The sequence below is a fragment of the Zalophus californianus genome, chromosome 17, assembly GCF_009762305.2.
Source record: "Zalophus californianus isolate mZalCal1 chromosome 17, mZalCal1.pri.v2, whole genome shotgun sequence".
Lineage (NCBI taxonomy): Eukaryota > Metazoa > Chordata > Mammalia > Carnivora > Otariidae > Zalophus > Zalophus californianus.
Window position 1 is genome coordinate 48,786,597 of NC_045611.1, and position 14,318 is coordinate 48,800,914.

Consider the following 14,318-nt stretch of genomic DNA (forward strand, 5'->3'; position numbering starts at 1 on the left):
GCCACAAAAAGAGTACATACTGTAAAATTCCATCTATATGAAATTCTATGACAGGCGAAGCTAGTCTGGAGTGACAGAAGAGACCAGAGGATGCCTGAACTGGTGAGGGTGGGGGGCGGGGAGTGACTGCAAAGGGTGCAAGGGACCTCCCCGGGATGCTGGCAAGGCTCCATGTCCTGACTTGGGGGCCGGTTACACAGGTGTATACAGTTGTCAGAACTCTTCAACCCGTACACTAAGATCTGTGCATTTTACTGTTTGCAAAATATACTTCAACTAAAAACAATTTCTCACTGCAAGGAAAAAAACTCATCTTGTAAGAAACTGGTTTACTGTTTACTGAAAATTATAAGCTTGCTTTTCCAAGTAGGTTTATTTCTACCCCAAAATATTTTGTGGATTAACCAGCTGGCTAACTATGATGTCACCAACCCAGCTCTAATGAATTCAACCAGTAAGAAAAGGATTGTGCCAACTTTTAAAATATTTGTAATAGAGTGGGGCGATTGGGTGGCTCAGTCAGTTAGGTGGCCAACTCTTGATTTTGGCTTAGGTCATAGTTTCAGGGTCCCGGGATACAGCCCCACATCTGGCTCCAAGCTCAGCAGGGAGTCTGCTAGAGATTCTTTCCCTCTCCCTCTGCCCCCCTGCTCCTCACGCTCACATTCTCTTTGTCCCAAATAAATAAATCTTCAAAAATAAAATAAAAGAGGGGCGTCTTGGTGGTTCAATCAGTTAAGCGTCTGCCTTCAGCTCAGGTCGTGATCCCGGGGTCCTGGGATCGAGCCCATGTCAGGCAGGGAGCCTGCTTCGCAGGGAGTCTGCTTCTCCCTTTCCCTCTGCCCTTCCCCCCATGCTTGCTTTCTCTCTCTCTCTCTCTCAAATAAATAAAACCTTTAAAAAATAAATAAATATCTGTAATAGAGCAAAATGCATTCTTTCTTGTCAACATTTGTCCCATATAAAGTGACTAACAGAGGCATCCCAAACAATGTGGAATCTCGATTTGCCAGGACATCTGTGAGAACCTCTGGGACCAGAGAAAAGCAGGTTTGCCCTCAAGCAGTGGCTGCCTCTTAGACCAAACAAGTGCGCCCGGTTGTTCACGGCCCCCTCCCCGAAGCAAACGTGGGTCTCTGCCCTGGTGTGCGGTTTATCACCCGTGCCTACTCCTCCAGGGGGCAGAGTGCAGTGGGACTCACCCAGGAGGCCCTGGCGGGAACGGGGGCTGGGGCACCTGGGGCAGGGATCACATGGGGCTCATCTCGAAGCCCTGCTTACCTCGTAGTCTTGCTCCCCAGCCCCTGCAGCTGAGCTGCCCACCAGCACCTCCACGAAGGCCGAGCCGTCATTGCCGATGTCCACGCTGTGTATCTGTTCCTCCTTCTCCAGCTGTGGGAGGGGAAAGCCCACTGTCAGGGCCTGCTCTGCCCCTGGCCTCACTGTGGGCCCTCGGGAGAGGTCTGACCCCCAGCTGGGCTGCCTCATTCCCTCACAATGTCAGCTCTGTGACAGTGGGAGCCAGGATAAGGGGTGTCACCGTGTCCCCCGCATGTAACACAGGGCATGGCCCAGAGGTCGGAGCTCAGGAGATCTTCCCTGGATGAATGCATGAGCCCCCATGCTTGCCTCCCCAACGCCTCCAGACTGCCAGATCAGTGTGGAACCTGCTGTCATGGAGCTCTCCATGGTAGCACCTGCCAGGGTTCCAACTTCATTCAAATAATCATGCACACAAATGGCACATCTGTCCCCTCTCCCCCGAGTCACACAGGACTCTGAGGAAGCTCCCCCGGGGTAGGGGCCTGGTGTGGTTTTGCTCACCATGGCTTCCTGGGTTTGAGTCCCAGCTCTGCTATACACTAGCAAAATGGCCTTGTCAGCCAGTCTCTTGGTGCCTCAGTACCCTCATCTATAAAATGGGGATAATCACCAAATCCAGGAGTATACACATGAATACTGTGGCCACAGAGCACAACACGTAGTAGACACTCTGCCCCGCAATCAGGAGGCACTGTTAGTCAATGCTCCATAACACTTTTTGAAGGAAGGAAAGAGCTGTCTATGTGGAGGAAGGCTCCCCAAAAAAGGGTCTGCCATTCCCGTCTTGACAGTTAAAGGCACAGAAAGCCATGTGGGGGTGGAAGGCAGTTAGGAACGGATGACACAGTCTGCTCTCCAGTTTGGGGCTCTTCTCTGTGGCTTCTAGAATGACAAGTTATTACAGCACTCAAAGGTACCTAGTCCACCGCCCCCAGGAGCATCCGACGCTCCAGTCGGCCCTGTCACTCGCCCAGACTTCGCCTACACGCTGCCACAAAAAGAGACTTCCCTACATGGGTGGAGGAGCCTGGACTTGGGGTGAGGCGAGCCTGGGTTCAAATCCAGCCCTGCCATTTCCAAGCTGAGCAAGCCCGGGGGCCATGCTACCTCTGTGAGCAGCGGTTTTCTTCCGTGTAGGATGGGCGGGCTGTCCTTATAACCCTCCTCCTCAAAGGAGTTGAGATGACTCACGAAAATAACAGCCCCAGTAACACGTGCAGCGAACATCGACGTGCCCATGCCGCACGGGACACGCAATACGCGCACCTCTTCTCCTCACAATGGCTCTGCCAGGTGGGGGCTGACATTACCCCCACTTAACACATGAGCGAACAGAGGCAGGAAGCGGTTATGTAACTTCCCCAAGGTCGCACAGCTGGTGAGTGGCAGAGCCAGGCCTGGAGCCCAGGGAGGCTGGCTCGAGTCCACACGTGCTCCTCCAACCCATCACGGGCACACTGGAGAAGGAGGCGGTGCTGAGGGAAGGGGCTTCCCATGGCAGAGCCAAGCTGGCCTCCTGACGGCTCCCCCTGCCTCCAGAGCTCTGGGCCCTGGGACGGTGTGCGGTGCTGCCCAGGACACAGGTCCTAGTCTGACTTCTCAGCCTCCTGCCACACTTGATGGCTCCCCTCTAGCCACGCCAGCCTTCCTTCTGTCCCAAGAGCACAATGGCTCCTTTCCACCACAGGGCCTTTGCACCTGCCATCCCCCCTGCCTAAACCATTCTTATTTTTCTTCAGTTATCACCACTTAATTATGTAACTACACTTTTTATTTGCATTTGTCTGGCATCTCTTTCCCCCACCAGACTTTTAAGCTCCATGAGGGCAGAGACAATATCTAAGCCATGATTGCCGTCGTGAATGCCGAACACAGTGTCTGGTCCTTCCCAGCTCTGCATACTTAGTCTGTGTGACCCTGGAGCAAAGAGTTTCATTTCACCCCTGTGTCTCAGTTTCCTAACCTATAAAATGGGCACAGTGACAACTTCGAACTTAGAGAGCTGTTGTAAAGATTCAAACGAGGGATACGTACAAAGCCCCTGGAATGGTGCCTGCCATAGAGCAAACACTCCTAAATGTCAGTGGACACTGTTCCCACAGAAGGCCTTCAATACGTTCCTGATGGATGGATGGACAGATGGACAGATGGATGGGAAGCACCTAGTAACCATTTGCTGAAGGAACCAATGCCCCCTGAGTTGTAACTCGGGCTCTGCCCTTCCTGACCAAGTGGCTTTGGTGAGGCACTTGCCTCAGTGTCCCCATCTTGTCGCAAAGGAATCATCGTGGCCAACACTTTCCGATTATCACTGTGTGCCAGAGGCCTGGCGTATTCGTGTCCCACTGCTGCTGTAACAGATGACTGCAAACTCACTGGCTAACAACAATACCTCTTACAGATCTGGAGGTCAGAAGCCTGAAATCTGGTCTCACGGGGCTTCAATCCAGGTGTCGGCAGGGCTGCATTCCTCTGGAGGTTCCAGGGGAGAATCTGTTTCCTTGCCCTACTTCCAGCTTCTAGAAGCCACCCGTGTGCCTCAGCTGGTGGCCCCTTCCTCCACCTCCGAAGCCAGCGACGGCATCACTTTGGCCTCTGTTTCCCTCTTCATGTCTGCTTCTCTGGTTCTCCTGCCTCCCTCTTTCCTTATAAGGGCCCTTGTGTGGATGCTGGGTCCCCTCCTATCCTCCAAATAACCCAAGCTAATCTCACTACCTCAAGATCCTTAACTTCACCACAACCACAGGATCCCCTCTGCTGTGACAAGTGACACGTTCCCAGGTTCTAGGGATCAGGACGTGGACGTCTTTCAGAGGCCATGACTCTGTCACTGAATTGTACGCTTCACATGGTTGACATGGTGCATTTCATGTTATGTGAATTTTATCTCAAAAAAAAAAAAAATCGGGGAGCCTGGGTGGCTCAGTCGTTGAGCATCTGCCTTTGGCTCAGGTCATGATCCCGGGGTCCTGGGATCGAGCCCCGCATCGGGCTCCCTGCTCAGAAAGGGAGCCTGCTTCTCCCTCTCCCTTTGCTCTGCCACTACCCCGCTTGTGCTCCATCTCTCTCTCTCTCTCTCTCTCTCTCTAATAAAATCTTTAAACATAAAAAAAAGTCACAAACATTAGGCTGAGTGACAGCAGCCACAGACGTCTATCCTGCGTGCTTCTATCTATATAAGATTCAAAAAGAGACAAAATGAATCTGTGCTACTAAAAACCAGGACAGTTGCCACCCTGTGGGGCGCAGGGACAGGAAGGAATGAAGGGGGCCTGGGGCCTGGGCCCATCCTGTGACTCGGATGTGGATGGGGTGTAGATGGGGAGTATGTGGGTTGCAGTCTGTGAGGATTCACTGAACCGTGTGCTTCGCTGTACACCTGTTACACATCAAATAAGCGAAAAACAATTGAAAATGCCATGAGGACAAACTGAATGGTTAGAAAGCCACTGAAAAACCACCACAAAATGTGCACCCCCCTGCTGTTAAGCATTTCTTCTAAAGAACGCACATCAGCGGGGCACCAGAGCTACCTGGACCTTGTCCCATCCGTGCCCTCTGGCCCAGGAGTGGTTAGCCAAGAAGCCGGAACTCCCCTCCTGGGAGCAGCTGATGGGTTATCCTCGGAGCCTCCGTCAGCTACGGCAAACAAAAAAGGTGTGTGTGGCCGTCACGAGCAGAGGGTTGAACCCTGTGTAGCAATCCAGATGTTGCATAACATGGTTGGGAGGAACACTCCACAGATTAATCCACACGCATCTGTGTCCAGAAATGTCTGCCTTTCCACTCGCTTGACAAGAACCAGAATCAGCATTAGATGAATCTGGAGTCACCCTGAATCCTGGCCATTGCCAAATGCAATCAGATTGCCCAAAGTGTCTCTCATGTGGGATAAATTAACAGTCGCTGTGATGCTGCTTGCCCCCTGCGCTTTATTCTCAATGTGGAAAGCAGGATTCCGTGAGAAGCTAAGTTCGCTTCTGTTCCTCCTTCGCTCAGAGCCCTTCAGTGGCTCCCAACTCATCCAGAGTAAAAGCTCAAGTACTTACAGTGGCTCTCAGGCCTTCAGCGTGTTGGGGGCCCTCCACCCCCCCCCGCCCCATTAGCTCATCTCCTGCTTCTCCCCACCTTGGCTAACTCCACTGCACCCACACTGGCCTCCTTGCTGTTCCTCCAGCACGCCAGGGACCAGGCCGCCGCAGAGTCTGTGTTTCCTTCCCAGATCTTTACATAGCTCACTGTGCTCAATGTCACCTGCTCAGGGAGGCCTTCCTGGATCCCTATTAAAAGAAAAACCTCTTGGGGCACCTGGATGGCTCAGTCGGTTAAGCGTCTGCCTTTGGCTTGGGTCATGATCCCAGGGTCCTGGGATTGAGCCCCGCATCAGGCTCCCTGCTCGGCGGGAAGCCTGCTTCTCCCTCCACCACTCCCCTGCTTGTGTTCCCTCTCTCGCTGTCTCTCTGTCAAATAAATAAATAAAATCTTTAAAAAAAGAAACACTTCCTGTCACTGCCTCCTCCTCCAGCTGCAGCATTCCCCTTTCCTCTTAAGGGTTTAATGTTCCTCCACAGCATTCACCATCCCTCTGACGCTCTTTACATATTGGTTTGTCAGTCTTTCCCTCCTAACACGAAAGCTCCACACGACTGACATATTTTGGTCTCGTGCTATCTGCTGCTGGGTAGCCCCAGGACCTAAAACAGTGCTTGGCCTATAGAAGGTGCTTCATAAATAATTAGTGAACAAATGAACATAAGAATCCATTTACTCCTGAGTCTATAGGTCCTGCCCCTGCGCTAACAACTTCCACACCTCTGTCTCCATCCAGGTCCGGTTCTGATTCCTAACTGCCGCCTGGACCTCAGATGTCCCAAAGTCACGGCATGCCTGGACATCCCAACTGAAGGTATCACCTTCTCAAGCTGCCCCTTCTCTGGGTTTCCCATTTCAGGGACAGCTGCAATATCTTCCTCAGTCTCCCAGACCAGAGAACCCTGTGTTTTGCTCTGGCCCCTCTGGTTCCCGCATCCCCCGTCACGTCTCTCTTCCCTCTGGTCTCTCTGCTCCCACTGCAACTAGGGTACAGAATGGAATGTGATTCTCCCAGGGTCACCTGATCCTAAGAGAACCCAGCAGAATCATCACCCAGTAATAAAAACATGAATCCCTCCCTTTACACAAACATCTACCTGTTGACAGAGCACTTTTGCAGACGTTATGTCACCATATTTTCACAATGACCCTGGGCTTAGATCTCATTATTCTCAATGGACAGGTGAGAAAACAGGTTCAGAGAAATGGAAAAATGTGCCTGAGGTCACAGAATGAGTAAGAGGGAGAGATGGGGACTTGAATCCATGTCCCAAGACTAAATCGTGAACAACTTGTCCCTCCCTCAGTTTATATATTTATTTGTTTTGTACCTCCTCAGTTTTAAACACTGGCTTTAATCAAATGGCATAACCTCTCTGGGACTCAGTTTCCTCATCTCTCAAATGGAGATAATACTAGACTCTAGGCCATGGGGTTTTTATAGATTCAATGAGTTGATCCATGTGAGGTGTTCAAAACCATAACTGGCAGTTGCAACGTTGAACCAATGTCAGCTCTCATTATTATTACTCTGTTAGGGACTGAGGAGATGTTTAAACTTCTAAAATCAGAAAGTCTTATAGGTCTGCGTATTTTTCCTGGGGTGAGAATCCTCAGCTTCTCTCTAATTCTAAAAAGGCTCTGTGAGCTCAAACTTTTTCGGAACCACTGGGCAAGAGAGACCAAGAAAAGGTTCGACACAATCATGTAAGCCTTGCTCTGCAACATCCCTCCCCAAACACCCCTACGTTCAGAAGGAGTAGGGCCAAGATCAAGAAAGCCAGTGTGTTGGGGGCGCCTGGGTGGCTCAGTCGTTAAGGGTCTGTCTTCGGCTCAGGTCATGATCCCAGGGTCCTGGGATCGAGTTCCGCCTTGGGCTCCCTGCTCAGCGGGAAGCCTGCTTCTCCCTCTCCCACTCCCCCTGCTTGTTTGTGTTCCCTCTCTCGCTGTGTCTCTCTCTCTCTCTGTGAAATAAATAAATAAATAAAATCTTAAAAAAAAAAAAAGCCAGCGTGTGAACACAAAGCAGTGTGACAAAGTGTTCAGAGCACCAATGTGGGTTTGAGTCTTAGCATGCCATTGACTGATGGTGATAAGGGCCCTTGTGTCACACTGTGCCTGTGAACAGTGAGATCATCCAGGCCAGTACCCAGCACAGAGCAGATGCTTCAAACATGCTTAGCTCTCTCCTCCCACCAGTTTCTTATCCGTGACAGGAACAGCCCGCTTGGAATTCTGTAACCATATGGGGTCAAACCACACTTTCCTCCGTGCCTCCCTCCAACTTCACAGCACTGGGGTGAAGAGTGGGTGAGAGCACTCAGAAGAACCTGGCAAGCATTCTAGAATGGCACTTAGCCTAGCCACGTCACTCCTCCCCACCTCCCGCTTCAGTTTCCCCATCTTTAAAATGGGGTTGATTGGTTTCCATGAACTTCGGGGACACTTTCCAGCCCGGAGCCCACTGACTTCAGGAGGCAGGATAGTGAAAATGATTCACTCTGTTCCAGCTGAGGAATCTGAGGCCCAGAAAGTAAAAGCAACCACACATTGATTCCTATGGTCATCCTGGCCTAGTCCTTGGGCCACCTTTGTTCTCTGCTAAGGGGCACAGCAATCACACTGCCCATTTTCCAGGTAAGGAAGCTGAAGTCCAGAAGGGAAAGTGTCTTAACCCACTGCCAGTTGGCTCAAGAGCCGTGTCTGGACCTTGAGTCTCCAGACTCCTATTAGGAAGGAGACAGGGGGAGGGCAGGATCACCTGGAGCACCACAGAGATGGTCTTCTCGCCTGCCTTGGCTGCTCGCCATTTTCGGTAAGTGTCCGCCTTGAGGAGGTTTTCTGCACAGTGGGTCTGGAGATAAGCGTGGAAAAGGGAAAGTAAGGGTACAGGGAAGAGAGCTCGGTCCCCGGCTCTCACATTATTCCTTTGAGTCCTCCCGAGCCCTCTGCGCTGCCCCAGATTTAAAATTCCCCATTAATCCCACCACACCCTGCCTCGAGTCCCCTGTAACATTTTCCCCTGGATGCTCCCCAGTGCCTCCTTTCCTGACCGGAAGTTCCCCTATTCCACATCTCTCCCAGAATTCCCTCAGAGCCTCCTGGAATTCCCCCATGACCCGCCACAGACTTCCGTGAAGTTCCCTTTCACTCTCCCAAAGTTCCTGTGGTGCCCCCGCATGGATTCCCTGACGTCTTCCAACCTCCTCCCAAGCCAGCTCCTCACCGAGTCCTGGCTACTGCAGGACACCACATGACGGAGACGGATCTCCGGCATGTCAACGTCTTGGGCTTCGCCTGGCGCGAAGGATGAAAGAAGGTCCGAGTTTGGGGGGGGTGTTGGGGGGGTGCGCCCTGCGCGGGCTGAAGTGCGCAAGCGCACAGGCCTCGGGCCTTTCAAACCGCGGCGCGCCGGCTCACGCGTCGACGCCGCGCATGCCCAGTCTCGCCTCTCCGGAGCGAGGCGCTTAGTTCCCTAGCAACGGGCTTTCCTCTAAGCTCCGCCTCCCGGTGTCGTTCACACCCTGCTTTCTGGGCGCCTGGCAACAGGAGCGGCCTCCAGGATTGGCCCCTAGAAAAAATTCGCCGTTCTCATTGGGCGATGCAGTCACCGCCCAAACTGAAGCCTTAGAAAATAGGAGGACGCAGACCCGACTGGTTTTTCCCGGGGAACCTGGAACATACCGCTACGGGATCCTCTCCACGGGTTCCTGCGGTTACACTCTTCCCCGCTACCCCCCCCCCCCCACCACCACCACGCACACACGAACAAAATCTCCGATCTCTCTAGGGTTATGCCTGAGGCGAAGAGAGAGTGGATCAAAGACCTAAATAAGACCCAAAGCATGCATCCAAACCAGATACACCCAACGTAGCATGCTTTCACCGATGCCTCGGGTTCCCAATATGTGACCTGCGGGCATCTGTCTCCTACCACGCCCGCCCCTGCCTGTTGACAGGCATCCCTCTGTTCGGTCCCCGTGAGACCCAGAGGTGCAGCCCCAGGCGGGGTCGGAGCTGGGGACAGCCCAAACACAGAACAGGGAATATGAGCCAAGCGCACGAAGAAGGAAGAGAGACAGGGCGCCTAGTCCCCCGCAGAACGAGCCTGGACATGCTGGGCCCTCCCAAGTAGGGCCCCACCCACGCTGGGTGCCTCCTTGGAAAGAGAGGGAAGAGAGAGGGGATCTCAGTCCTAGCAGCCACCCTATACCTAGAGGGAATCAAGTGACCCGACTCTGACCTTGGGCTTCAGGCCAGAAAAGATGGGGAGAGGAGGGCAGTGGGAATGTGAGAAAACAGGAAGGTGACCTTCTGGGTCTTGATGGAAGAGGGGGCCAGAAGCCCAGAGTGCTGGGGTCTCTGTGGAGCAGGTGGCTGAGCATGAGATGCCCAGGTCCCTTTTGGATTCTGGTTCCATATCCCCAACGCAGAGCCACAAAGGCCTGCCCTGAGATCTTACCTCAGCTATTTCTCACCTCAGGGTGAAGGTGGATCCAGACCCGCCCCTCCTCAGCTTCCTATAAGGGCTGGGGACCTGGGACTACAGGTTCACTCACCATGAGGACTCCCATGAAACCGGGGACCTTCCTGCTGGCCTTCACGCTGCTCTGCACCCTCCTGGGTCTGGGTAAGTGAGAAGGGATCTGGACCATGAGGACCATGAGAGAGCACTCAGCAAGGTCTTGGAGGGGGAAAAGAGGTGGTGTCCTGGGAATTCAGATTCATGGTGAAGGCAGGGTCTGAAGGAAGAGAAAGCCTGGGGCCTCAAGGGAAGAAAAGCTCAAAAGTTCATGTGACTGGATCCCTGAGAAAGGAGGGAGCTTGGTGGGCTCTGAATCCTCTCTCCCCCCAGGCAAGGTCTCCAAATAAGACATGAAGTCTAGGAAATTGGATGAGAGCATGACTAGAAAGGCGGGGGGGGGGGGGGAAACTGGGGGAAGGGCGGGATGCGGGAGTAGAGATTTCCTTTCTCCCTGGATTCTAGAGTTCAGACCCCCAGCCCCCCTTCCCTTAGATGCCGGAGTTCAGACAAGTTCCACCTTCCCCAGGACCCATGTCTGGGCCCCCAGTTGCCTCCTCTCTTAAGACCAAGGAGTCCATGCCCTCTGCCCTCTTGGTCTTGACTCACCCTTCTTGATCTGGGATGAAGACCCCAGCCTCAGGTTCCCCTGCCTGAGCTCCTACCATCCCCAAGACCTACACATGGTCTTGTGTCCAAGAAACAGCTGGACCTGAAGCTTCACAAAAGCCCTTGGAAAGCTTCGCCAGGACCCCTCCCTGTCCCCCAGCCTTCTCAGAGGACCCTAGCGTCCCAAGTCCCCAGCCTTGTAATTAGGGAAACAGGCTCCCTGGTGGAGTCGCTTCCCGCCCCTGGAAGCAGCTTTGCTGGCTTCACCACCGCGTCCCAGCAAGGGCCCTGGACAGCTCCCTGGACAGCGGTCCGTGCTCCACCCCTGAACAATTAGGGAGACACCTGTCCCTCCTCCCTCAGGACTCCAGATCTGGCCCCCTTTGCCCCATCTCCCTCTGGACCCTGAAGTCTCACTGGTGGTCCGCTGACCATGCCCCTCATGTCGACAGCCTGGCTCTCTACACTGCAGGGTGCCCGCTGAGCTGTGAAGTGTGCCGGGGCTCCGGGCCCACGTGCAGTGGAAAAATGAAGGCCTGCGAAGCCGGCAAGGACGCATGCGTGGTCATCGTCGGGGAGTCGAGCACAAGTACGAGGAGGGCCTGGCGTCACACCCTGGGGAGGTGGTTGTGCCTTCAAGGGTAGAAGATAGCTTCACGCCAAGGGAGGGATCATCACGGTGCTCGTGTGGGACGTCAGGGAAGAGGGAAAGACTATCCTGAGGTGGTGGGTGGAAGGAAGCGAATTCAACGGGATGATAGAAACCATTGTTCTCAGGGATTTCGGAAAACGAGGCTCTCCAAAATATTAGTTTGGGGTGGGGGGAGCGGGGGCAGATATAGAGACTTTCTAAGGCAGGTGGAGGTGAGGAGAGGAAAGGACATGGGGGAACAGAACAGAACAGGTGAGGGGGTAGAATCTAATAGGCAGGAGGTAGAACGGGGGCGGGGGAGGAACGGAAGAGAAGGAAGACGCTGGGGTGAGTTGGGAAGAATGTGATCAGGTGGACCATTTAGGGTGAGAGGGAGGAATCGTCCAAATTGGGAAGAACAGACCCCACCCCACCCCCGCCCCGGGGATGGTGGGGGTGGTGCGGGCTGGAAGGGACCATTCCCGACAGGTGGAGGTCGAGAGACATAAAAGGGACCATGGCAGACAGGAGAGGAAAGAGAACCCTGCAGTATGAAGCAAATCGTCGTGAAGAGAAGTAGATGGAGATGGGGAGGCAGGTGGGTGAATTGGGAGAGGAGGGCGTGACTTCAATGGAAGGGACCGCCCCAGACCCGAGAAAGGATGGGGGAGAAGGGGAGCGATGAAGAGACCACGGCGGGGGGGGGGGGGCGGGGAGGAGCGCAGCGTTTTTCATTCAAAGCTGAAAAGGACCATTCATTAGGCACAGGAGAGATGATGGGGCCGAGGCAGGTGTGAAGGCGGCGGCAGGAGCTGAGGGCCACCTGGAGTGTAGGAAGAAACCACGCCCCACCGCAGGGGGTGTGTAAGGAGGGTGGGATAGAGGATTGCACGCTGCCCTACCCAGCGAGCCGGCGTGCTGGTGGGCGAAAGGATCCGAAGGGCTTGGAGAGACGACCCCAGGCTTACAGGAGGGAGATTCAAACCCCTGGCACTGGGGGAGAGGAAGGTGGGGGAAAAGCACCTTTTAGGGGGTGATGAGGAAAATCCTTGGATTGGGTTGGGAGAGACCACCACTTGGTCGCGAGGGGGAAGACCACGGAGACTAGAAGAGACCACTGCAGCCAAGACGTGGGGGGCAGCAAGAGACCACCTTAAAGGATATGGGTGTTGCAGGGTGGGGTTGGGGGTGGCCTCCCAGGGTTTGTTGGAAGGGATTTGGAAGGTGCAGGGGGAGGGCGAAGGTGGAGAAGGCTGGGAGAGACCATTTCGCACAAGCCTAGGCAGGGCCTTTGGAAGATGGCAGTGGGGCGGGGCACAAGGGACCCGGTCAGGCAGGCACCTGGGCTTGGCAATGGGGAGCTGCAAGAAGCCATCAAGGCAGACTGGGGGCTATGGTAACGGGGCGGGTGGCGGGGGCGCCACTTTATAAACTACCCCAGGCAAATAAAGGGGCATGGCTTTGGGGCGCTGGAAGAGACCATCCAAGGCAGTCGCGGGGGTGTGGGAAGTGCAGGGTTGGGAGACCCCCCCTCTCACCGAGGCCGGGGTCCGCGCTGGAGTGGGGTCAGCGGGCGCTGCGGGAGCCCTCCCTTCCTTCTCCCCATCCTTCAGAGGGCCATCACGCTCTGAACACCTACAAGGGCTGCATGAAGTACAGCGACTGCTACTCGGGATTCGTGTCCACCACGATGGGCCCCAAGGACTACATGGTGTCCAACACCCTCTGCTGCCAGAGTGATGGCTGTAACCGTGGCTCCGTGCCCCGTGAGTGCCGGCTCAGCCCCGCATCGGGACTCGCTTCTTCCAGCCACCCCCAGAGCCCGCTCTGTGTGCCCCGGCCTGCCTCTGCCTGGTGCTCAGACACTGCCCAACTTGCTTGCCGTGCCCCTCAGTTTGCTTACCTGGAAAGGCAGTGTCCCTTCGCAGCCCATGTCCCTCCCCCCACCCCCACCCCGGGGGGTTGTTGTGAGGTGAGGGAAGGCTTTCATCTCCGCACCTTACACTGCACCCTCATCCCCAGCTCCCCAGAACAATCGCACTGAGAACGGTCTCCAGTGCCCAGCCTGCATCGTGCCCTTTCAGGAGACATGCCCTGGGACCCAGGCAGCCCGCTGTGTTGGCCAGGAAACCCACTGCGTCTACTTCGCTGGCAACGTGCAGGCTGGTGAGGGGAACCTGGATCTCTAGAGGAGGGGACAGGGCCCCAGAACTGGAAGCCCATACTGCCAGGTTCTAGGGGAGATGGTAGCTCCAGGGAACTGGGTGAGGACATGCGGAGTGGAGCAGTGTGGGGGGTGGTGGTGGTGGTGAGAAGACCCCTGGGTGGTGAGGAAGGCGGGGGCAGGGGCCGACTCCATTCTGAAATCCCCTTCCCAGGTCTCATCAACCCCAAATTTGCCACTCGGGGCTGTGCTACAGAGAGTGCCTGCTATGCCAAGGCTGGGGCCCAGGTGCCTTCAGCCTCCTATCTCTACTTCCTCCGCCGAGCAGACTGCCTTCCAGCCCCCCAGCCCCCTGGCAGGGCGGAGTGAAGAACTGAGGCATATGTGGCTTGAGGTCTCCATTTGTCCTCAGCCTACACCTCCCCATGTGCGTATACATTAAACAGGTTAACAAAGCAAGCCTGAGTTCTTGTGATATGATGCATCTCAGGAAGGTAGGGTGCAGAAAGCAAGGGTCTTAACCCTTGGGAACTTCCTCTTTGCAAGGAAGGGAGAGAAGACCCTACTGTTTATTAAAGGAATGCTCCCTGCTGGGCTGCTGTGCAGAGTGTTCTCCATGCTGTACCTCATTTCAGAATCCCAACAACTCTGTGAAGTGCATATTATGATCCCCATTTTACAGATGAACAAACTGAGGCCACAGGTTGTGGTCACTTCCCTTGGGTCAAACCACTAGGGAGGGGCAGACCCCGAGTCCATGATCACTTATGACTAACCTCTCCCTCTTTTTGCCTGTCTTCACGTCTGCAAAATGTGGATGGTAATAGTTATAACCTCGTTGGGTTGTTGTGTCAAATGAAAGAAAACTGCAAAAGCACTTGGTGCGGTGCCTATCACCTGTAAGACAATGTTGGTTCTAGAGACAATATGTCTGTACATGGTAATCATCATAAGAGCTGCCACTCAATGAGTGGCCA

The 14,318-nt window shown here is 54.4% G+C and overlaps 2 protein-coding genes across 5 annotated transcripts in view; one reads left to right on the forward strand and one right to left on the reverse strand.

Annotated features, from left to right (window-relative positions):
* Nucleotides 1-8,765, reverse strand: part of XRCC1 (X-ray repair cross complementing 1) — a 32,819-nt gene extending 24,054 nt beyond the window's left edge. For all 3 annotated transcript variants that reach the window (XM_027618156.1, XM_027618157.2, XM_027618155.2), the window contains exons 1-3: nucleotides 8,642-8,765; nucleotides 8,177-8,269; nucleotides 1,282-1,392 (exon numbers count right to left, since the gene is read on the reverse strand). In XM_027618156.1, the coding sequence (XP_027473957.1) occupies nucleotides 1,282-1,392; nucleotides 8,177-8,269; nucleotides 8,642-8,692 (255 nt within the window). In that variant the 5' untranslated portion in view covers nucleotides 8,693-8,765. The remainder of the gene's footprint in view (nucleotides 1-1,281; nucleotides 1,393-8,176; nucleotides 8,270-8,641) is intronic.
* LOC113935761 (phospholipase A2 inhibitor and LY6/PLAUR domain containing) lies at nucleotides 8,602-13,792 on the forward strand. Of its 2 annotated transcripts, none has more exons than XM_027618166.1 (6): nucleotides 8,602-8,734; nucleotides 9,899-10,045; nucleotides 11,019-11,135; nucleotides 12,791-12,943; nucleotides 13,200-13,343; nucleotides 13,556-13,792. In XM_027618166.1, exons 2-6 carry the CDS (start codon nucleotides 9,976-9,978, stop codon nucleotides 13,708-13,710), a joined length of 639 nt encoding a protein of 212 aa, XP_027473967.1. In that variant the 5' UTR covers nucleotides 8,602-8,734; nucleotides 9,899-9,975; the 3' UTR covers nucleotides 13,711-13,792. The 2 variants fall into 2 exon arrangements, with proteins under 2 accessions (XP_027473967.1, XP_027473968.1); XM_027618167.1 differs by lacking the exon at nucleotides 8,602-8,734 and adding an exon at nucleotides 9,459-9,546.
* Nucleotides 13,793-14,318: the final 526 nt, after the last annotated feature.